General features: G+C 38.6%; 1 protein-coding gene across 2 annotated transcripts in view; it reads left to right on the plus strand.

The window, feature by feature from the left end:
• Positions 1-25,059, plus strand: part of ARHGAP32 (Rho GTPase activating protein 32) — a 103,855-nt gene that overhangs the window by 67,328 nt on the left and 11,468 nt on the right. For both annotated transcript variants that reach the window (XM_063311443.1, XM_063311444.1), the window contains 7 exons: positions 8,299-8,448; positions 17,256-17,358; positions 18,094-18,238; positions 18,868-18,950; positions 21,574-21,681; positions 22,628-22,773; positions 24,671-24,872. In XM_063311443.1, the coding sequence (XP_063167513.1) occupies positions 8,299-8,448; positions 17,256-17,358; positions 18,094-18,238; positions 18,868-18,950; positions 21,574-21,681; positions 22,628-22,773; positions 24,671-24,872 (937 nt within the window). The remainder of the gene's footprint in view (positions 1-8,298; positions 8,449-17,255; positions 17,359-18,093; positions 18,239-18,867; positions 18,951-21,573; positions 21,682-22,627; positions 22,774-24,670; positions 24,873-25,059) is intronic.

Below are 25,059 nucleotides of genomic sequence, written 5' to 3' on the forward strand. Positions count from 1 at the left end.
TTACATATGATTTAGTGATTGCCCCTCATACAACAGTCTCCTCACAGCAGGAGGCGACGGTAGCATCACTTATTAATAGGAAACTCAGCGAACATACTGATAATGAACATAAAATGTGGGTCATTCTCTGTGCACATAGATAATTCTGTATTGGCCATCTGGGAATCTAGGAGAATGGCACTTTTTAAATGCATTTCTAAAAGCCACAATTCGTTATTGTGTGTGTAGTTTTAATTAATCTGCGGACTCTTGCAATATTGTCGCTAGAGCTCCTGAGCTGATTGTAAAGGCATACCCGTCCTCAAAAGCAGTTGCTGTGTTTTTGTCCTGAAGAGAAAAATGTGTGAATGTGATTTTGACAGACATTTAACAGCCAGACAGAGCAATCTTGTGTTCCAGCAGCCAGTCACTACTCTGAGACAGCTACCAATAAATCCCCTCTTTTTGAAGATGGGAATTTCATTTCCCTTTCTTCATTCCTCTAGCTTATCCTGTTCGATTTCTCAGAGGTCGCAGAAAGAGCCTTTAAAATGAATCCTTCAAAACTCTCAGGTGGAATTGGTTTGGTCTTGGAGACTTCATCTGTGGGTGTATTCAGAGTCTGACTAGTATAGAGTTTGGTGGAAATCTGTTCCTTCCCTGTCCAGCACAAATCTCTGTCCTAATTTGGCTCCTGTGTTGTGGGAATGTGCTGTCATAGCAGATGCGCTGGCAAATCAAATCTGCAAATTAGCGCTGGCTTATTTTGAGTGGCAGAGCTGTGCCTTATGTTCCACTGCTGGCATAGTCTTACGGCTCCTCGACTGGCAGATCTTGGGTGTAAGATTGCATCATTGGAATATTTAAAGACTGTGAAACTCTTCAAAAGGTTGCTTTTTTTCAGCAAAGATTCAGCAACATACGCAGGCTCGTTGCTTCTTAAACGGAAAATGGATGCTGTGCTTCAGTTTCCCTGTCCTACCGTCTCTGTGGCTTCATCCAATAGTGGCAGTGAAGTTTATTGTTGTAACCACAGGTCATGACATAAGAATGCAATAAAATACAATAACATTAAAACAATAAAATGATGAAATTATAAAATAAAATAATAATAGAAGCATTAAATATAAAAAAAGGTTGCAACAAAAATAGAGCCAGAGCTACAACTAAGAACTTAAATATTTCTTCCTAAGTTTAAGTGAGAGCAGAGCAAAAGTAGCAAATCGGTTGCTAACAGTTGGAAACACGTCTGCAAGAAGATAAACCAGTTTTTCAAGGTCAGAGCCCTTGAGTTCATCTGCCGTTAATAATTTGACCCTGATCTCGTAAATGGGGCAGTGGAGGACATAGCGGATAACATTGTCCACTTGACCAGCTTCATCCAATACTTGCAATATCTCCTTAACGTCATCTCATATAGATCTAATTACTAATACCCAGTAACTCATCAATTTTTCTACATTGTAGAAGCCATTATGAATTCATCAGACTGAAAGGTAAGACACGTCTAGACTTAATCATAGGCTAGAGTATTCTGCTTTTATTTTCTTCTTTTTTTCCATAATTTTTATTAAAGATCTTAATTACAGTAGTAAAAATGAGTACCGACTAAGCTCAGAAAAAGAAATTGAAAGAAAGAATAAAAAGTGCAGAGAAAAAGAAGAAAGTGAGATAAAGAAAAAAATGTTAAAAAGTGACTTCTAATTTTCATCACAAGTAAAAACAAATTTGATAACTCTTCATCCTCTATAAGGTTACAAACAAATACCTCTTCTTCCCATAACCAATCCCTTATCTATATGCAAATCCATAAATCATCAACTTTTCAGTCCTAGTATCAGCAGATAGTCCATAAAGGGTTACCTGAGCTTTATAAAAACATGTCTTATTTTAACCTGAATCAAACAAACCAACTTTATATTCCTTCCTTTTACTTCTAATGATCTTTAATTCATTCAGATGTTGCTGTAGGATTTGGTCTCTCTTCAGTTTTTCTTTTTCCCTTCACAGAGGCTTCTTCAAGGCTTTAACAAACCTCTTTTGTAAATCCAGTAAAAAGTCACAGTTTGCCATTTGTATTTCCACTTTGGTTTTCAAAGCTGTAACCACCTACTTTTGTATATCCAGTAAAAAGTCCTTATCAGGTCATTGTCTTGGCTTGTCATTTGTAATTCCACTTTCACTGCCTTTTCTATTTTGTAATCCATGCTTTTTTTTAAATTATCCAGTATTTCTGGTTCTGGTATTTCTGCATCAGATTTAATATCTTTTGGACATAGTCCATCTATAGAAGCAGAGATCGTTGCTGACATTTCTGATATTATAGCTACTAATATCTGGCCCCATTCTTCTAAAAATCTCCTGAAGTATTTATTTATTTAATTTATTTAATTTTATTTATCAAACTTCATCACTGCCCATCTCCCTCAAAAGAGGGATTCTGGGTGGCTTACAGTAAAGCTAAAAAGTGATTAAGATACCATAAAAACAAGATATCTTAAATATAAATATAAAATAGCATCCAGGATGGCAATATTAAAAGTTCTGATTTAAATTCATAAGTAAACAGGAACCACTTTTAAGGTGCTAGCCACCCCCAGGATTGACTACCCCTCTTCCCGCCCCAAGCGAGATGGCAGAGCCAGGTCTTTAACCCTTTCCGGAAGGCCAGGAGAGGGGATCTGCCTCACCTCTGGGGGAAAAGTGTTCCACAGGGCGGGGCCCACGGCAGAGAAGGCTCACTTCCTGGGCCCTGCCAATCGACAGTCTCTCATGGATGGGGTCCGTGACATGCCCTCTCTGCCTGACTGGGTGGGACAGGTCGATGTAATGGAGATGAGATGGTAACCTGGACCCATGCTATGTAGGGTTTTAAAGGCAATAACCAACATCTTGAATTGGACCTGGAAGCAAACTGGCATACAATGCAGTTCCCACAGCAAAACATTTCTAATGTTATAGTGTTTTGTGTCATTTTGTAAATCCCGATACTAACTGAAAACCACAGGTGTTTACACTTTCCCCCCCGCTTTTCCTTTGGAATCTTTAGTCTTTTCTAGCGTCCAATTTCTGAAATCATATGAACTCCAATTTCTATTTTGACTTAGATAGACAAAACATTCTGGTTCCAACAAAATGCTGTTTATTTTATTTAAATATTTCCTAAATCTAACAGTAAAAGTCTCAATGTTCCAAAATTGCCTGGACCCTTAATTTGTTTATAACTTTCTTAGATCAAATTCTTATTTAGCTTTTTGCCGTTTATTTCCAAGTCTTCAAATTCCTAAACTTCTAGTTAATTTTCTTTCGTTCAAGATGAAAGGTAAGCTTACCAGGTGGCCTTTCAAACTTGTTGTTCTGATGATCTCTGATACCCTTAGAATAGTAAATTAGCAGTTTCTGAAAGTGATTAGAAAGTGACGTTTGCAAACTTAATGTCCTTTGAAAGGCTCCACCGTGGCTGTGAGCATGATGGCTGATCCCTTTGTCTCCTGGCTCTCAGACCCGTGGGAGACTGCTGTCCTGCGGTTTCTTCATTGGGAGCAGCTGTTTGGAGCACATGTGGGTAATCTCCCGTCCTCTCCTTATCAGAGGGGTTCCGAAGAGCCAATCTACTCATCAGTTCTTCTGTCTTTGCCACAGTCGTTGTCTCCATCTCTGTCAGAGACATGTTTAATTTGCCATGCCTCCACTAGGCATCTGGCTTTTATTTTCTTCCTGAACTAATTTGGGTAGGGTGTATTTCAATGAATTGTAAGTAAGTAAAACTTTGAGGACAAAAATGTTCTCTTACAAAGCTATGACACGTGTGCAGTTTGTTATTGCTGACAAAGTCCTGTTGTTCCTGCATAGGATCTTGAATTCCTCAGGGTAGAAAATTGTAAATTCTAGTAGGCCACACCTCCTCTTATTTGCCAAGCGATATTCTGTAAGTTCCAAAAATCAGGAGTCTGGTTGCACCTTTTCCGACTAATTTTATTGAAAGGCATAAGCTGCAGCTCACAAAACCATATGCCTTTCAATAAAATGTGTTAGACAAGGTGCTACCAGACTTCTCCTAATTTTTGGCTATTGTAGAGTAACACGTTGAAGTCTAATTCTAAGAAAAGGAATACTGAGGTGGTAACAGAGCTGCTTTTTCAAAATTCCCCTTCTAAAGGAATGGATGAACTTCCATGTTTTCTGTTTGTTCTGTCTTTGTCGTGGCCATAAAACATCTGGACTAAAGTTAATGCTTGTAGTCAGCCAATTCTTGAAGAATACAGTCATGACTTTAGCCAGGTCCTTCTGTCCTTGAAGCCTATTGTGCTCCATTGTTGTAAATCCTAAGTGTATTTTTTTAGACTATTCTATTGAAAAAGGTTCAGTATGGTAAACCTTGAAGTGAAATTGTCAGTTACTCTCATTGTAACTGACAATTTCTTCCTTGCCACAATAGCTAGCTTTTCATTTTCTGCAGTCTTTAATGCTCTACAACAGCCTTTCTCAACTTTTTGATCCTGGAGGAACCCCTGAAATATTTTTTCAGGCCTCGGGGAACTCCTGCACATTCAGGCTCCAATGTAGGCCAGAAGTTACAAAAATATTACATTTATTTCATGTGTGGGCCTGTATATATGCATTAACAGTGTTCTGAAACTCAAAGAATGAAACTTACCTCGCTAAACTGAAGTTGTCCAAATTTGAAATACTTTTTTAAATAAATCATGATCTCCCAGGGCACTGCTAGTGACCTCTTGCAGCACCCGAGGGTTCCAGGGAATCCTGGTTGAGAAACCCTGCTCTACAATAACTCCACAGTTGTGACATTTAGACCTGATTTAGATGTAAAATAGAACTACCTGAATTAAGCTGACCGAGGTTCTTGTAACATCCAGACTATAACTGAAATAGTTGTTTCTGGCCTTGGCTTGTTTAAACCATAGTTTAAATTGAATACAGTCGCCCAGTTTAAGAGAAACTTAATACATAATAAGAAACCACCCAGAGTCGCTGGGAGTCAGGCAGCATATAAGTTAAAAAAAATATTATTATTAAACTGTATTTAAAGCAGAGTAGTTTCTAGTTTTCTTGTAGGTTGTCAGGTTATTCTCTTGGACAGTTCTATTAATATCCTCCATTTCTCCATGCAATTAATTAGTGAGATTAAACAGCAAGTTCAAAGAGAGATAGAAAAGCTACATCCAAATTCCCTCATCCAGTGCCAAGGATGAAAGCACCATGTCACATCTGTTCGTTCCAGGGTGTCTGCAGGATGCAAATAAGAATGGGTGGAGCTTCAATCGCATTGTTGTGACCACCATTTTAACATTTTTTGACTATACCCTGCAGACACCCCCAGTTCATTCATGTAAGTCAAGATCAGGAAAGTGAGGTCTCGGCAAACAGCCATACTGACCTAGAGTAATTCAACAAAGTGTATTCATTAAGCCAGAGGGTGTGATCAAAGTTGAATTTTTGTGATGTTTCAGAATGAGTATCAGCAAAAAGTATACACAGAAGCCTATTCAGGATTAAGCAAGGAGAGCTGAATCTCACTTACGTTCCTTTCTCTATGTAATGCTATATTTTTATTCTCCAAAGTGTTTCTGGAAGAATACTGGCACTTTAACAAAGGCTGTCATATTTGCCCCAAATGCTTCTTGCAGTGCTGCCATAATACTATCTACTATTGTTCTAGGGTATTCTGAGATGTTAAAAATGGGAGCTGTTAAAAAAGAAGGAACTTGGGGTAGCGCTAATGACTTCAACATTTTTCTCAAAAGGGAAGGGAAGGAGGGGACCACTCTTTCCTTGTCATCAACCACTTCCTCTGAGTTTACACGGTCAGTGTGTTACCCATCAGTGGCACTTCTCACAAAACTTCTGTGCAATTGTGGGATTTTTTTCCCCCAACAAATTGAAAATCAGATTAAGTCTCTTTGCCTTGGAATTGCCTGCATCTTAACACAGTGTTCAGCTATGTAAAATAACACACTGTGTAATTAATTTGAAATGAATTCAGGATGCTTTCCTCACCACAAACAAACTTTGCTATAGTTTGATTGCTGCAGCAGCCTATTACAAGAGGCAGTGATTTACTCCTTTTCGCCTTGAAGGAGCTTGAGCCCAGGTAGTCTAACTACTCATACCGCCACACACTTGAGTCTTGATAACTTCCTGTCCCTAAAAGGCTGGAGACATAGGAAATCCTTTGGCAACTTGCTTCATATTGTGGCTTTTATTTCAGTAAAATATCCCTGGAGATTTGCTTCCAAACAAAAGCAGTTCAGTCTCTTTCATGAGCCAGTTGCTTTTAGAATGTAGTCTCCTTCAAGCCAAGCTTGACTTCTGCTGAGTTCATGGATGCATCCATCTAGATTTCTTAGCAACTGAGTTTGGAAAAAGTTAAAATTGAAACAATGTGTCCTGATTTCCATAGACTACTACTATTACTGGCTAGTAGGAATAATTGATTCAAATATATATATATGAGGTGTATTGACATAGAGCTATTTACTGTTCATCAAAGGATAATTGCCCTAAATATAAATCTCTATTGCAGAACTTAATGCAACTGGGAAATTGCAGTCTAATTTAGATTAGAAGAAATGAATTACATTCTTGGGGTGGGGATGGCGGGGAGAATGAAAGCTCTACTTCTTCAGTTGCTGTATATGCATTGTACTATTTTCTCATTTTGTAGCCATATATTACTTGAATACTTGTGGATTATCAGGATACTTGAGTGTGTGAACACTCAAGGTTTATGCTTCTAAATATCCTACTCAGTGATACGCAATTAATAGTGCTGAAGAAATAGCGAATGCTATTCAGCTCTTGAGCTTCTTCCTACTGACTGCTGTTTCCAGGACCAATTTTCCACATACTACTATCATTGCTGGCTAATAGGAACTTACATATTTTATTGTTGTCGTGGAAATAAAAGAATAGATGTCTAAAATAGTGTCATTTTTTTCCAGATAAAAGTTATGAGATTATTTCCTGATTTCTTGTTAAAGCTTGTGCTTCATATTTCTTAAAAAGGAAGCATATAGCATCAAAATCATGTCAAGATGAATACAGAAATAAAAATCAAAACAAGCAAATCATCCAGTAATAAAATGTTGTAATAGCTGGGCACTAATTGAAAAAATAAGTAGATGTAATATACAACTTTCTCAAATTCCCTATAGTATGAAGGTACCAGTTGAAAGAAGATAATAGTATGTAGCATATACCTGTATATATATTTATCCCCCACTCTTCAAAATCAGTATCACAAATATTGGGACTGGATTGTCTATCATTAAAGCACAGCCATCCAGCCAACAATGACTGATAGCAAAAATGGGAGGGCTGGATTGTCACATGGCTCTAACCAGGCACGTTCTCTCACTGGGTGACTGAACTTAAGTGAGGATGATCTAATTGTATATCTTGGAAATGCCAAAGATTCTTAAGAATGTATCAGTGCTAATGACCAAGCAAAAAGCAAATCAAACATACTGGCAAATCAAACTTTGCACAAACTAGTCAACCCCATTTTAGCTTGGTGTATGTTGTGGGAACTCTGCCTGTATATTCAGTGTGTCATGCAAACCCAGGAAATTGAAGAAATTATAGTTTGTTTAATCATCGGTAAACATATTGTGCAAATGTAGCGATCAGGGCTATCTAGCAGTCATGCAAGCATTGTAAACTGCCGAGTCTTGTGTTATGCAAACACAATAAATGAATAAATAAAGTAAATAGCACTATAGAAGTTTAGCAGTGTTTAAAATACGTCTCCAAAGTTAAATGTTTGTGATGTTTCTGAAGAGGCTGACAGGTTTTTAATCCTATTGGGGAAAAGATGGATTCAGACGCGTGCAGTGAAGCAATATCCGTCCTGAGGCTGGCCACTGAGCTGGAGTATAGCTGAGCACAAGGGAATGGACTGCGTCTTTTCCCTTCATGAATGGTTAACACGGTGCTTAGCTCTGGACTTCTGCAAGTAGATAGGAAAACTATAAGAGAAAATATGAGCTGCATCACCTATTCTTATGCCCATGTTCTGTCTTTCCTTTCCTGTCAATTACCTACTGCTTTACAAGTATATGGAATTTGCAGCTACCCGTGGTGCTTTATTTTAAATAAATCTCTTGTTACGGATTCTGCTTCACTTGAATCAGTTATTTTTAATGATACTGGGAAAAAGAGAAAGAGGAGGTCATTTTAAACTGCAGAATAGAGCCAACAGTGTTGATTGTTATTGAATAGACTTGTATTAGTAAAATATATTGCATCTGAACCGTAATTATCTGCCCCTAAAATGAGGTTTCTGTTTCAATCTGACAGTGTCCAAAAAACACGGCAAGCTTATTACTTTCTTGCGTACATTCATGAAGTCTCGACCAACAAAGCAGAAACTGAAGCAACGTGGGATCTTAAAGGAGAGGGTGTTTGGCTGTGATCTTGGAGAACATCTTCTTAACTCTGGCCATGACGGTAAGAAGAAACATGTCATCGTTTGTTTAAAAGAACCATCACAGCATCAATTCCGAAAGAAAATAGGATTTAACTATGACTAATATTACGTGTTGCATTAGAATATTCCATCTCCAGTACCTAAATCTACATTTTGATGTTTATTAACAAAGAGTCAATAAACATCTTACAGCATTTAGAGTGATATCTAATTAGTGCTTCAGTTCTCTGATGGAAAATTTCTTCTGCCCTGGCCATTTTTCCCACATCTTCTCCAGGGGTGAGAGTGAGTGGAGGAGGAGAGGAAAAAGAAATCCTTGCATGAGTTAAACTTTGCATATACATAATTAGCTATAAGCATAGGTGCCCAAGATTTCCATTCAGTTGATAGGTCATATCTGAAATAGTTACATCATTACATCTAGCTTTTGTGTATAATATAGTGAATCTATCCTGCTTATAATTTTGTATTTTGACATCAGACAGAGGTCATTTGCTATTTTTATAGTGTTTATTTAGAAAAGAACCAGGTCCTTCAGTTTTCTCAGAAGCCGCTGATATCAGGAAAGCCAGTTGATTAGAAAGTTTCTTTGTCTCTAATTAAACTGTTCCGTCCTGTCCATGCCCCCCCTTCTAATTTTTGTCATTACTGGAAAAAAAGTATGTTAATATAAATAATGCCCTAAGCAACTAGATGCATCATGTGTCAGAATACATGTTATTGTATCTTCCAGCTTGTGCCTTAAGGTAAAGGCCTTCATATACATCATATACAAACATGAGATAGCAGCCATACAAATTGGATGGATGGATGATAAATAAATAGCAATAAGTAAATAAATAAATGGCAATAATTGAGTTTCATTGTACTTTGGCATTTGTATGAATAAGGAATCTGGAGCTATAGAAGACCATAATTAAAGGAGTAAGAGGAATTTCACATTGCTGTGCTGTGGAAGAATCCTTGGTCCCCAGTATAGGATTAGAGCATCATGTGCCATTTGTTATTCAGCAGCCTGATTCAGAATAATGGTTATTCACCTCAGGGGAATAAGGAGCAGAGTAATCCTCTGTAATGTTCCATATCTATAACATCTGCTTGGAATATCAATTTTATGTGAAGATGGGTGGTTCTCTAGTAATCAACCTATAGATTCCATGTTTCCAAGTCAGACCTTACCAAAACATTCCTTTGAGTGTGTGCTGGTCTAGCGGTAGTGAATTCAACCTCAGGGAAGAAATAAAGTTCAGGCAAACCAGTCTTGTGAGTTGTTGCTTAAGATGTGTTTTCAGTAACGTCTTGATGATACTGTTATTCTTTGCTGTTTCTTCCTTCTTCTAAGTACCATGTTCCTTACTTAGACTTCATTTCATCCCATAGATGTTTTGTCTCAGGGCATCACCCTAGATTTAAGGCTTATGCAACTAACATAGCCTGTTTTTGCCTTATGATGTAATGCCCCAGAAGGCTCTAAGACGGGTTTCATATTCCTCATGCCTTTCTTGTGGCTCAATGCCTGCTTACATTCCACAGGGACTTTAAGTGCTTGATTGGATGAACACCTGCACTGTGATAGCTGCTGAAATCAACAAACGTATTTTGGTTAACTTGTAAATGAAAGGGCATTTCCTGTAGTTCAGCTTGGACATAACAATAAGGAAAGGAACTAGGGTGCTTGAGTACTTTAATTACTTTTGTTTGGCTCCTCCTGCCACCTGAAGCAATTAAGCAGACTGTGAACCATCTACCCACGGAGTGCTTAATGTTATGTCTGAACAGGAGGTTTAATTATTTTCTTTCTGGAGAAGCCAGAATCATAAGAAAGAATACACCATGATTTTGCCTTCAGTGGTCCAAGCAATGCAGTAGACTTCAACATGTAGTTGTAGTTAATTGTACAATCTAATTGTATGACTAAGGGGAACATTAGACACCCACTTAATTAACTATCTTTAATTGAAATAGTTGCATTATTTTGGTCTCTTTAACTTTGGACATCATTTCTAACATGCTACATGTTTGTTTGGAAGTGACCAAGCTTGCCAGAAGAGTACTGATCTAAAAGAAGCCCCCAGTTTGTTCTGCTTTGCTGGCATTCATCATGCTGAAAGGTGTCATGGTGATACAGTCCAATAGCTCTGTCAGAATATTGTTGTCCCTATTAAGGAAGCCATCTAGGACCCAATGTTGGAAGCTGAAGATAGTGGTAGCTCTGGGGCTATAGTACTGGTTTCAGTACTAAAGGACAACCATTCCCTTTAACAAGAAATAGAAGATTTGCTGATCATACTGCTTAATTAGTGCTTTTCATTGCGATATCAACTTTGCCTTTTCTTCATTAGTTCTGAAATTAAGGGATAAAACATGGTTGATCTTCATATTCCAAGAAGAGGAGGTTGTGCTGTATTCTAGTTACTTACCAGGAAAATCTGGCTCGCTCAGTCCCCTGCCTCTTATTTTCTTATTTTTAGTTAGAGCAGAAATGTTTCACACATGCAAGAAATGTGGCCATCTGTGACCCAAAATAAAAGCACTGTATTGTTTTATTCGCCGTGTTGTAATACTTATTTTTGTAGATTTGTAAAGAATGAGTAATAAAAACTACTTCTGATTTGCAGTGGTGCAATTGTGATAGGCAGCATAAAATGGCTTGAGCAATTCAAAGCAGACAGTCTGAGTTTAGAAATCATTGTTGTTTTTGAATTAATCTTGCTTAACTGTCAGCTCTAAAGTCCATCTCTGTGTCAAATCTACATAATACAAAAGTAATCACTGTCAGTTTTTAAGACCTTTTAAAACATTTATCTTGTTAATTATAATAGCTTACAACCTAAAATAGGTTTTTGCTATTCTCCAAATTGTTGTTACGCTAGTTTAGGCCATTTTTTGATAAATAGATGTGCAGATTAATTCTAAAAGCAGGACTGGGTTTAAGATTCTCCATCAAGCACTAGGCTAACCAATTACAGTGCTGCCTCTTCTGTTATAGACTTAAGCAGCAATGCTGGGTAAAATCTAGAAAGTGTTAAGCATGGCAAAATTCAGTTGGTCTGTGACATTTAGGCACACAGTTCTTTATTGCCATTGATTTTGAGTGCCCAGATATTCATTTTAAAATATCCATGTTAACCTTGCTTTCAAAGTAAGAAGAGCAGGATTGGATCATTGGATCACTATGGAGTTTGTTTTTGGGGGGGAGACACAGGAGAATTGGTTGGAGACTTGGAGGGAGGGATTTTCATGGCATGATAGTAGAAGATAAGCTGCCTTTACAGGAAAAAGGGAACCAGTTATTTAGTACAGGTGGACCACTTTGGACCAATTTCTGCCCAGGGTCCTAGAGGCTGTATTGCTGGAAAATTGGCTTCAGGCTATTACTGGTAAAGTTCAGCTTCATCTAGAATGAGATCCATATACAACATGGTGGTATATGAACAGGAAGACCTACAGGTAGTCCTTGCCTAATTATTCTAATTGGGATGGAATTTCTGTTGCTAAATGAAGTGGTCATTAGGCAAAACATCACATGAACACATTGCGTAGCGATGGTAGTTCCGGTAGTCCTGGTTGCGGTTGTTAGACAAGGACCATGCCGTTGTTAGCAAGGACCTCACACTTCTGCCCTACCATGCTCACCTCTGCTTCAAGTCCTCCCACCCACCTATCTCCTCCCCATCTCTGCCTGTTTGTCCTCCCTGCACTCCACTGCCTACCCCTGCCACTCCCCAGCTGACCTTTGTTGTCTTCATCCTCCCTCTGCTGACGAGGTGTGCACGACTGTGGCAGCTGCTGGCCCTTCGAAAGGCCTCAGGCAGCATCGTCAGCAGGAGGAAGAAGACAGTGAAAGTCAGAAGGGGGGCACTGCGATGGGAAGTGACAGTGGGGGCGCTGCAATGGCCCTAACTTTGAGGACCAACTGTAACTACATTCGTTCAGCACTGTCATAACTTGGTTGCTGAATGAATGGTTGTTACACAAGGACTACCTATAGTCTAGATTTGAAAAACCCATTAGGCAGTGATGAGGATGTAGCCTTGCCCTTGATCTTCTCTTATGAATTTTGGGTCCATCAGCAGCTAGAATATCAAGTAAGGAAAAAAGGATGGGGATGATTGTACATGACATTTTGGCATTGACCATTTGTGTCAGTTCTTTGGTATCTGGATGTGAGTGCCTTTATGTGCCTTCCTGAGCTCATGAATCTTATGATGGGCAGTAGGTGGACTGCTCTAGTTTGATAGTGTTGGGGGACTTCAACCTCCAAGCCCTGGAAATGGATCTGGCATGGCTCAGATTTCATGTCCTCCATGGGAACCACAGCCTCATCCCAGGTTAAAACTAGCTAATTGCATCCAAGTATCAGGACCCAGTTCAGACTTAGGTCCTGAAATGAAGGAAAATCCTGAAATCACCTGGGGCATAATACCCCTGTGGTGTTAATTCCACCAGAAATGATAGGATTTTATAGGATTTCCTCCTTAAGTCTTTACAGTTGAATATGCACTTCTATTTCTAGAATGTAGAGTCGTCATTTTGGCATTAGGAAGAGGAAACACAAACTGCTTGCTTTATCTCTCAACAGGCGATGTTTGTAGTGCTCAGCATCCTACAGCCTCATAGTGGTTAAATATACTGAGGTTTCTGCAAAACAGGAAGTATCTAGGATACATGGATGGCAGGTTGCCTAGAAACTGAAGGACTGAAAATAGCTTCTCATTTGATTAAGCATTGTTAATTGCAATTTCATGTATAAATAACTAAGATGTTTCAGCATTACCAGCAATTCAGAAAAGTCAGAAACGCATTCTACATCTTAGGTCCCAGTATATCAGGGGAGCACTATGTGTTACACCATCAGCTTAATATTTCGTTTCATCTAATTAGGAAATGTCGTCTCAGTAGCTGGTTTTCTGAATAGTCCCATGATAGGTGTTGATATCTGGCAGAACTTGTTCAGGACGTGACAGATCCACTTGTAGTACCAAAGGAGCATGTAGTGCAGTTTTTACAACAAATGTAGCATCTCTCTTTTTTGTATTTTCCCCCTGACCTTTTTATGGTTTTAAAACTTGAGCATCATATTCATACCTTTTAATAAAGTGGAAACTTTTCATGTTTGCTTCATACCTTAAAAACAACAATAACCTGTACTTGTGAGATAAAATTCCTAATTCATAAATACTGTGCTTTTAACGTTTGACAGCTATCCTTGAAATATTATTGAAGGATGATTATATAATCCTCAATAATACCCAAGGAAGCATAGTGTTTTGGAAATATGCCTTTATCAAGATCAAATTTAATAGGTCATAGTTGTGTTGGTTCAAAGAGAGACTTCAGATGTTTGAGCGAAGGGAGTTTGTTCCACACAAAGTTTTACACATAGATGTGAGAATATTCTGAAAGGCAGTTGGATAGGGGGGGGAAATTTGGACATTCCTGCATCAGAAAATGGAGAAATCTTTTCCATCAGGTGTTTTGTTTGAAAAGAAAGATGTCCAGTTTAAGAGAAGATACCATAAAACTAGTATCCCAAGTATAAGTAAAGGTTTCCCTTGACATTAAGTCCAGTCGTGTCCAACTCTAGGGGGCGGTGCTCATCTCCGTTTCAAAGCCGAAGAGCCGGCGTTTGTCCGTAGACACTTCCGTGGTCATGTGGCTGGCATGACTACACGGGACGCCGTTACCTGCCCGCCGAAGTGGTACCTATTAATCTACTCACATTGGCATGTTTTCGAATTGCTAGGTTGGCAGGAGTATCCCAAGTATACCATTCACATTAATATCAACATTCCTCTTCATAATATATGGAGTCCAATCTGTCAGTCTAGTATTGGATCTGAATGTAACATGAGAAGCCAAGGATACTGTGGTCTCAAACTGACAATTGACTACATCCATCACCCACAGATGCATAGGAAGAACCATTAAGGTAACGGTTCCCTGAGTTGAGCTCAACACCTGGTGCCTAACTAACCATCAGTGATCAGGAAATAAGTACATTTGTTTAATCATATGTAAGCAGGTACTGTAAATTTCTAAATTATAAGCAGTGGTGGATATAATGCAGTTAATTCATGTGAAGGATTTTAATTGTATCCTCATATAATGAAAGGTTTTAGAATTAGCCATTCTCTGGCACAGTTGTATGGTGAAATCCATCCATTTTGACAGGGAGACTAGAGAATAACTGAATTGTACGTCATTGGTATCTGGAGGACAAATACGACTGTTGAGCGCATTACCATCTTAGCATCCCCCCCTTTTGTTAAATGAGATATATACCATATTAGAATAACTGTTACCTCTCCCCCCTGCTTTGGGGGGCATTGTTTTCTCTTTTACCTTGATGTTAAATGTTACAGTGGGGTGCTCCTGAAGTTTAATGATGACAGATACAGCTCTCTGTGATGCTGTTTGTTTATAAGACTAGAAAGCTCCAGGAGACAAATGTGACAGAAACATGCCGAGCTTGTTCTCCGTGACCCAGTGCTTCAATAAGGCAATTCAGAGAGGTGGCAGCGGTGATAGCAGGGACTGTTGGGAACTTCTAGCTATTTTTGTGCAGGGCCCAACTTCTTCCTAGAGGAGAATGGGGTTCACTAAGAAAAGACAAATGCCAAGCGCATTAGGTATTCGTGCAGTCTCTTTAAAAATGAGATCTTAATGCATCAGTCACCTTTATAGCTTCAACTTACTCCTTTATTTTAAAATATTCAGTAATGGATTAAACCATTTGCAAATGAAGATGTGCTTATCGTTTTCAGTTTTCTTCTTGGTTTTGAAATCTATGTTATGCCTTAATTCAAGACAAATATTTAAGGGACTGGTTTCAGTAGGAATTGGGGAAGTAAAGTTGAGGTTCTTAAATTCAAACCTTCCTGGATTAGACCAAAGACCTGTTGTGTCCAGCAACCTGTCTCTGATCATCACTAACTGGATTGACATGATCAGGGAAAATACATCTCTCCTTGGAAAGTGATTGTATTTAAAATGCATTTTCAGTATTTTGCTGCTGAAGCTAGGTTCGACTTTATACCAAGCATGATCTATTGTAAGCAGAGTGATTTCAGTTTCAGGATAGGGGAATATATATGTCCTGTCCTGTCCTGTCCTGTCCTGTCCTCCTCAAACAGTCTTGGTACTCTAGATAACCCAACACTTATCTCTGCCTATCTTGGGTCTCCCTTTACAACTTTTTGTTTTTCTTGAACATTCCTTTTAATAATTTTTGGAATGTTCCAACTCAGTAAGAGCCTAATAGTCTGGGAAAGCTAGTATTGTAATTCCTACTGTGCCCTGAGACAATGCTACCTGCTATAAATGGATTTGCTTTAAGAACTATTTAGTATCTCTTCTCAGTTATCAATTTATGAGAGTTGGCAGCTTACGTAAGAATAGATTTTAAACACTCATAAGCATCTGCCAAAGTTATTTAGTAATGATACCAGCCAGAGGTTAAATGTGTGTACTGTTATTTTTTTAACCAACAGCAAACATCAGCCTAAAGTGCTGATGTTGGCTATTTAATATGTTTTATTCTTTTGGGGGATAAAAGTATGTAGATTGGTTGTTTTGAACAGGGATTGGTTGGTATGCTAGTCGGAATGTTAATGTGTGCCTAAGTCTACCTCCTAATCTGTGTTCCTGCTTTTTCAGTTACAGATTAACTTCATATGATGTTACCTTCTGGAAATTGTAGCTGTGGTTCATCTTCTTTCTGTTTCCTTATTAATATGCTCAAATGCAGATCCTTACACATATAGAAACTCTAATAATTAACTTAAGAGTAATTTGTTGTCTGATTTTGATAATCTGAAATTGTCTAGGTCAAGAGTGAATGGACTAAAGGCCAATGTCCTAAGCTGATTTTGTTATTTTTAACCAAAGGCCTTGGGAACTTCTAGCTACAGCCAGTCAAGAAACAACAAATCCAGCAGCAGAACTTGAACAATATTTAGCTGCCTTTATGAGCAAAACATTATAGTCACCAGGAGTCTTCAGCCCTCCATGGGATGTGCAATATTGTCCTGAACCATCAGTATGCCTCCAAAATGCAGTAGGAGTCAGGGACAATCTTCCATACTGCCTGTTTATATTTATCCCTGGAAAGAAAGAAAGAAAGAAAGAAAGAAAGAAAGAAAGAAAGAAAGGAAGGAAGGAAGGAAGGAAGGAAGGAAGGAAGGAGACAATAGATGAATAAAATCAATTAGCCATTATCTTAGTCAAAATATTCCATCTGCTTAATGCTGTAGATCAAATAGTAGAAATACTACGTTCACATATCACTTCTAAGCTTAAGTTTGTTAAATCATAGCTCATAGCCTCTTCACTAAACCACAGTTGGTTAGGTGTGTATGACAATCTAAAGTTTACAGACTCCAGTATCTGGATTTGTACAACATATAAAGCTAAAAGGAGAGTAATTTATGGCTTACTGTGTGAGTGCATGCATGTATAGTCTGAATTTTTATGAACTCTAAATGAACAGTTGGCTAGACCATAGAATGTTGCAAGAAACTCAGTATTTGCAGAGAAGAGTGGATTTAAATAAAGGCTAGGAGCCTGTCCCTGCAGTGTAATAGTATTGATAACTAAAGGTAATAGCTACACTTTGGACACAGATCCCAATGGTACCTAGTTATCTGAAGCCACTTTTAGAAATGTATTGGTTTTAATCTGGATGTAAAAGGGAACAGGATAAGCAAGAGTTTTAAGAAGTCTGTTATCAGGGCAGAAACCTTTTGGGAGCCTATGAATCTTGCATGGACAAATCTGCCAGGATACTGATGAGGGTCCGCTAACACTTTTTGTTTTTCCTTTTAAGTTCCCCAGGTCCTTAAGAGTTGCACTGAATTCATTGAAAAGCATGGTATTGTGGATGGAATATATCGTCTCTCTGGGATTGCATCCAATATCCAAAAGTTACGGTAGGGTTGTTTACATTATTTGTGAGTTTCATTCTCTGTTGGATGCCCTTTTTCTAAAGAGCAGACAGAACTAATTTCTCCTTCACTCCTCGCTGCATTTTGGATGTTAAGATTCTTTTCCTGTCTGAAAAACCAGAAGTGCATAGTCAGTTAAGATAGAAAGCAGTTGTGTTGCGCTGGGGCTACTATCTGACTTTAGAATATTCAGCAGGATAGCAAGTAATGTAGAAGCAAGTTTCAAAAACAGTGGTTGTACTTTGGTAAGTATAGCTTTAGGTTTTTCTTTTAGTTTGGATGATAACCAAATCACAAAATCTTCACAAGATTCTTGTTCCTTTGGCTTGTATGGGCTGTGGGTGGCTTTCATTGACCTTATCTCATTCATCTCACTCATCTTTTGCTTTGTAGGTTTGACAGATGAGTAATTTATCTAAATAGGAACCTGTCATTTAATACTTAATGTGACTCTTGTGACATGGGCTACGTGTCTTGTAATTATTTATGTAATTGCCTCATCCACTTTACAGCTAGTATATTTTTCTGAGCAAACTAATTGGCTGTAAGATGATTGGAACTGCTTCTCAGAAAACCATCTAGAAAAATACGTAAATTTATAAAAAATTGACATGTGTTTTAAGTTGTTTTTACCTCTTCCCTTAAGGGAAACCATATTGTCTTCTAATTGTATATATTCCTTTTTCCCCCTCATCCCCTTCTGTTTTTCTTTATCTCCAGGCATGAGTTTGACTCCGAACAAATCCCTGACTTGACAAAAGATGTGTATATTCAGGATATACACTGTGTGGGCTCACTCTGCAAGCTCTATTTTCGAGAACTCCCCAATCCTCTCCTCACCTATCAGCTCTATGAGAAATTTTCAGTAAGAGCAAGATACATTTTTTTTTCCCCTTTACTGCATGGGCATTGTGAATTGTGTTCCAGAGATTTCTTAAGATTTTTATGGATAATTTGGAGAAACAAAAGCATGCTTAAAGAACCAGCACATTCCCTATGTATCATTGCTGTATATTTATATGAGAAATCCATTTATCCTTCTTCCACTATATTATAAAACGTGATGTTTTGAATGACATTTCTCTGGGCAAAAAATCGAAGAAAGAAGCTTTAGGTCTATTTAGAGTTGCAGTGAGACCAGTGAATTGTTTCCACTTATGAACGAAGGTTTAATTGGCAATGCCAGGGTGGTTTTGAGAGATCTGAAATCAAGCTCAAGAGGTCTGAACATGTGAATAATTCTCCAGGGTATCTCACAGCTATTTTGCCAGGGAGAAATATGAGGAAATCCCCTATCCACTGCTGCATATTGGAATTAGTGTGGAATATTGAAGTAATACATAACATCCTATGACTTAGGACAGTCAGGAGCTTAGCTAGGTGTTTGTGCTTGCTCTGCATTGTGATTAGGATAGTATTCATTTGTAAGGCTTTAGGAAAAAGAAACAAACGTGCTGTGCTGAGGCTTGTGGGTTTTTTCCCCCTCCTTTCCAGGATGCTGTATCTGCTGCTACTGACGAAGAACGGCTGGTGAAAATCCATGATGTCATCCAGCAGTTGCCACCACCGCACTACAGGTCTGCATGTATAGCTATTGTGCAATTATTTTTATTGTGTTTACACAGCCTTATGATTATGTTATTTAAAAAAAAATCCTGGGTGACTTTGTGGAAGCCTATGTCCTATCTTCCCTACTGACATAGCAACATACCTCTATTAATATTAATCTATATCCACCCTGTATTGCAAGTGATGTCCTTTCTACCTTCCACATTCCATATGCAGTGGCAAAATCATTCTTTAAAGAGACAGAATTTTTTAGTTTGTTCAGCAGGTTAGCTGGCTTTGTTTTGGCTAAAACGCTAAGCAGGATCTTGCCTGGTTAGTATTTGGATGAGAAATGGCTAGGGAATATGAGGGTTCTGCATTAGACTAGGAAGTTAAAAAAAACAAACAGAAGGCTGTATTTTACATGAAGTCTCTAAGTGATGAACCTTGCAGTTCGATTTCTGTCCTGTAAGTTGGCTGGTTTACTGAGGATCCATTCTTCTTGCCTATGTGAAATTAAGCAGCTGAGTGCAGTCACTGAAGGATTTATGGCGATGCAAGGTTGACTTCTACTTTATTTAGCTCAGTAACAAGACAAATAGCACATCTGTATCATTTATGCTGATACTGTATGAAGTGGGGGTGGAGACAGCATGAAAAACTCAGCATACTTTGTAGAAATATAAAACTTCAGGGTGTGAAAGGGGAACAAATTTTAAGAAATAGAGGGTTCTTATCTTGCCCTCCAGGCAGAATTGTCAATTAAAAACTGTGCAGAGTTGAAATACCAGTATAAATCTGTTCATCACAGCAGAGATAGCAGATGTGCTTAATAGTCAGCAGGGAAGTAGCACAGTTCACTTCAGTACTATCCGCATTAAGAGTGAGATGGGAATCCTGTCATAAGTGAGTCAGACAAGTGGCTTAGAGATCTGGAAAACATTTAGAAGTTTTCTTTTAGCCGTCTTGGAGCATTTTGCTGCTTGATGCATATGTGGGCATCCAGAATAGGGAAGGGTATGGTGTGGCTATAGAAAACTTGAGAAATTGATCCTTTGATCAGATGTCTAACTCAGCATGTCATAGAACTTGAATATGAAACCTGTTTTTGGATGGAAAGAATTAGATCTTACTAAAGTCTGTAAGATTTCTTGCTAAGTTTTGGCACATTGAAGGCCATGGAGAACACTGAGGATTGCTATATCTGATTTCATGCTCCTGTACTAGCTGCTTTGCTTCTTATAGCTTTGTAGAATTAGGAGGCCTGGAAATTGTTCTTTTCCTTGCCACATCACCAACATAATCATCACCTTTTAGAGTAAGCAGGAATCTGGAGTGCCTTCATTCTTTCTTAAGCATGACCTTAATGGCTTAGGCTCAGGGTTGTTTGATCATTTGAATCATCAGTATAGAGGGCTGAGAGGTTGGATTTCCATCGTGTTTTATACTTAAGTTGGATCACCTAGCTGTATTGCAATAGATATATGTGTTTGTCTCCACACTCAGGATAGTGTCCTGTTGTTCATCAACAGATGCTACAGTCCCATTATTGTTGTTGTTGTTGTTATTGCTTTTCTTCTTTTGGATTTGTTCTGTTCAGTTGCAGGTCTGTGTATTTGGCACCACACTCACCTTGTTCTTGTAACAGAAGATTTGGTTTTTCAGCTGGCTTGTTGTAGAGCCCGAAGCTATTTAGGGCTGAGAGGGAGTGACTGGCCCAAGGATCACCCAGCTGATTTCTATGCCAAAGAGAAGACTAGAACCTGGAGCTCCCTGATCCTAGTCCAGAACCCTAACCACTACTTCACATGAGCCTTCCCTTAATTTTTCTGTTAATTATATTTAACATCTCAGCAACATTGCTTTACAATACATTTCAGAATTCCTCTCCATTAAATCCCATCATTCTGTTTTTTCATCTCAGCCCACGTATTATTACTATTGAACAAAATCTACATTGTGTTGAATATTAAGTATTTACTTGCAAAGGATCCATAGGAACTCATGGATATCCAACACAGCCTCCGTTATTGGATGTAATCTTAAATCAGGGAGCAGAATCCAGGGAAAGTTAACTGTGCTTTGTTCTGAAGTGTCTTAGATACTAATACTCATAATATCAAAATATCATTAGCTTCTAGAATTATTTGAAAGGAACCATGTACTTGCCCTGTATGCAAAATCTACTAACAAAGGTCTATCATATTTTTATTGTTCAGTTTTGCAATCTCTTGATGCTGCTTTCACCATCTAAATTGGACCTTCTTTCTCGTACATTTTCCCTGTGCAGGGAAAATGTACAACACTTTAGCTAGATAATGTTGCAGAGGCTCCCTCTAATGGTCGTCAAAGATGGTAGTTACCATTTAGAAAACAAGTCACTAGTAATGGACTGTAGCAGTGCCTATATCTTTGATGGCTTGACTCTGGAGACATCTTGCAGTGTATTGGTCCACACAGCATATTATTTGTCTTCCTTTGCTTTTGCGATGCAACAAGGAAGGAAAGAGTTGGCCATTTTTCAAAAAGTGAAATATTAGTTTGTTTAGGATACCTCATTTAGCTGATAATTCTTCCCAATCCCCTTTAGCTTGTCTTTTGAAACCATAGCATCATAGGCTAACTTGTCTGAAATTCATGCCTTTTTTCCAGGACGCTCGAGTTCCTTATGAGGCATTTGTCTCACCTGGCTGAATATTGTGCCATCACAAACATGCATACGAAGAACTTAGCCATTGTCTGGGCACCAAACTTATTAAGGTATCTGTTGATTGTAGACATTGTAGGAGGAGAGCCATGTTAGTCTACGGTAGCCGACAATCTGGAGATTAAATCACATCTGTTGAAGTGAGCTGTGGCTCATGATAGTTTATGCCTTTTAATAAAATTTGTCAGAAAAGGTGCTATCAGATGCCTTCTATTTAAGGTAACTTTTATATCAGTCTGAAAGGTTAGGAAGATGATTTTTTCCTTTTTTATTCACAAGACAGTGATCAAGATTAGGCAGTGATTATAATCAATCAATAATTATCAGTTATTATGGTCAAAGCAAACCATGTAGTAAGCACTTTTAAAAAGCTTTTTGTAAATATAAGTGTTTTTTATAAAGTGAGAGGGTGGGCTATATTTTACTTTGTGTCAGAGTTTTGTTTTGTTTTTTTAAGGAAAAAAGGGAAAACATTCATTGGGGAAATTGGCACCAGCTAGGTAATGATCTGATTTGTGAGGAAGCTACAGGTCAGGTTGCATCCTTTCTCCACAGCTTCCAAAAATGCTTCATTCTGAGAGCCAGAATGATATGGTTTACCTGTCTTTACCTAGAAGGAAGCTTGGCTCACATCAGATGTTACCTGTGGCTTTGCCAGGAATTAGCTGAGTAATAGACTCAGCGTTATTCCTGTTAGGGTGAACTGCCACAAATAATAAATGCTCACACAGGTAGGACCCACTCTCATGGATTATGAACCCCTCTTTTGCAATGACGAGATGGAGACTTTTCTTCTCATTCTCGGGAAAAGTCCATACTCCTGCATTATACTATGGAGGAGAGAATGCACAAGCTATCAGCTTGTGTCTCTGCAGTGCTGTTTGTGTAGACTTCACACCACAACCACTGTGCAAATATTTGTTCCTGTGAAAAAGGGACCTACGGTATTAACTGGTAATGCTGGCTAGAATGATGACTAATGTTCATTCTTTTCCCTAGATCAAAGCAGATAGAATCTGCTTGCTTCAGTGGAACAGCAGCTTTTATGGAAGTGCGAATCCAATCAGTGGTTGTGGAATTCATTCTCAATCACGTGGATGTCCTGTTCAGCTCCAAACTAAGCTCTGTTATCCGAGAGAGTGCAGGTATGTATGTCTGAGGCAGAAATAAGCTAAGGACACATTAAAAATGTAGGCAGAGCAGTGTCAGAGTTTTCATTTTTCTGCTTGGCTGCCTAAATAGAGAAATGCAGCTTAATAGATGACCATCTCATATTCATTGGAGGCTAATGAAGCTTAGCAAGTGTCCTGCAACAGATGTCTGACATCGGAAATGGTCCCTCTGTTAACCATCATGTACCATGCTGAGCTCTCCAACTGTAGAGCTTTCATTCTAAAAGCATTTTGTTATTCAAGGTTTTGTACCAAGCCTTTGTTGCATCATCATGTATACTCTCATAAAATATGGATTGTTCAAATTGAGGGAAAGAATGCAGTGAAATTATATGGATCCATTTTAGCTTGAGTGATATCAGTAGTCTTCAGCAACATTTCCCTCACTGTCAGCATTCTGGCAGAGGGCGTTTCCAGCCTTCTACCTGATACTCTTTGAAGCAGATCTATATATTTTAAATATTTTAGGCTACTTTTCTGAACAGAGTCTTCCTAAGATGGCACATACGAGCTTAAATGACAAAACTGAAAGCAGAGACTTATTAATTCTCCTCCCCCCTCCTCCAGCAAAATTTCAAAATATAAAACCACATTACATATAAAGCCTTTTTGAAGACCAGCAGTCTCTCAGGAAGATGTTCCGTAGAGGTCACTACTAAATGGGTTGAACTTGTAACATTCAGAATATAAAGGGAAGGGAAGGGAAGGGAAGGGAAGGGAAGGGAAGGGATTGATAAATTGGTCAGGAAGCCAACTCAGAAATTCTGTAGCTTTTTCTGAGTTTGCATCAGAACTGGAGTGATAATATCTGAATATTCTTCCTTTACTGTAAAGTAGACTGCAGATAATGTATGCAGTTATTGTTGCTATGTTCATAGGAAATTCAATGAACCTTTTAGAACATCGGTAGAAAATGAACTTTAGGACCTTTGTTGGTGCTAAACCATGCCTGCCTTTCCTGTAGAGCAGACTGATACTGAATTTACATACTGTTCATTCACTGTTTTTTTTAAACCATTGCTTTAAACACCCCCAAGCACCTACAATTGGCTGGGTTTGCACAACTTACTAAGTTATAAACAGTGGTTTAAAAGCCATAGTGGCTTAATTCATCCAACACACTAAGCCAAAACCCTGTAGGTTGGCCTGATGTGCGATTCCAACATATCAGTGGAGTTGCCATTACAAAGTAACATTTGCTCATTGTTTGATGCTACCTCTTAACCTTGCTAATCACTATCTTCAAAATGTTGAAAAAAGTGTTAAATGAGGTGGAATTTCTCCTGTGAGTTTAAACTGATGGGAGTTTTTTAAAGGTATTTCCTCTGGAACTCACTTTCCATCATCCAGACCCAAGCAGTGTCTCTGCTAGAAGGGAGTCAGCATGTTTAAGCATTAAAAACGACACACGGTCTTAAGCCACATAATTCATGTACTCTCATGAATTTAAATTGGGAGCAAAGCTCACCCACTTTTGTGGGGGAGGGGGTAGCATGTCGCAAAACATTTTATACTGATGAAATAGCTTGGTAAGGCCATCAGGTGGGAAAAGAGACTCCCTTTAAAATATTTATAGAGGTAAAATTGTAAAAAAGAAAACTGAACCAGAATCCAGCCCCAAGTCCTATTGTGCACTGAAGGGCAGGAAAAATAATTTGATGGAATGTCAGTCATTATGTAAACCCAAACTTCACTTTTTCCTTACCAGAGTTTCTTGGTAAAAACATCCTGTGTTGTAGAAGATTCCCTGCTTAAGTAGTGTAATAAGGGAACTGTTGGGCTATGATGTCTCTATTCCAGGAAGGTCCTTCTTCACATGCTCGTGCCTCTCATCATTCTCTTTCCGCTTTGCCTTGTGTTTCTGTGGTAGGTCACAGTTCCTTGTCACGGCCTAAATCTTTGCTAGTTTCCTCCCCCTCCACAAAGCTGCTCACCTTAGAGGAGGCCCAGGCAAGGACTCAGGCTCAGATAAATTCTCCATCCGTGGCAGACAGCAAGTACATCGAAGTAGGCGAAGGACCTGCTGCTTTGCAGGGCAAGTTCCATACCATCATAGACTTTCCATCTGAAAGGTAGGATTTCTTTTTAAGTGTGTGTGTGTGAGTGTGTGTGAGAGTGTGTGATTGTCTTGTCCTACTCTCAGTTTTTTCACACTTACACTGAACAGTTTTGAAATTGAAAGGTTCTTCATTCTTTCTCAGTGTATGCCTATAAATGCTGCTTGCTTATATAAGGGACGTGCATTGATAGCTTCCCCGT

Source organism: Candoia aspera, chromosome 9 (assembly GCF_035149785.1).
Source record: "Candoia aspera isolate rCanAsp1 chromosome 9, rCanAsp1.hap2, whole genome shotgun sequence".
Lineage (NCBI taxonomy): Eukaryota > Metazoa > Chordata > Lepidosauria > Squamata > Boidae > Candoia > Candoia aspera.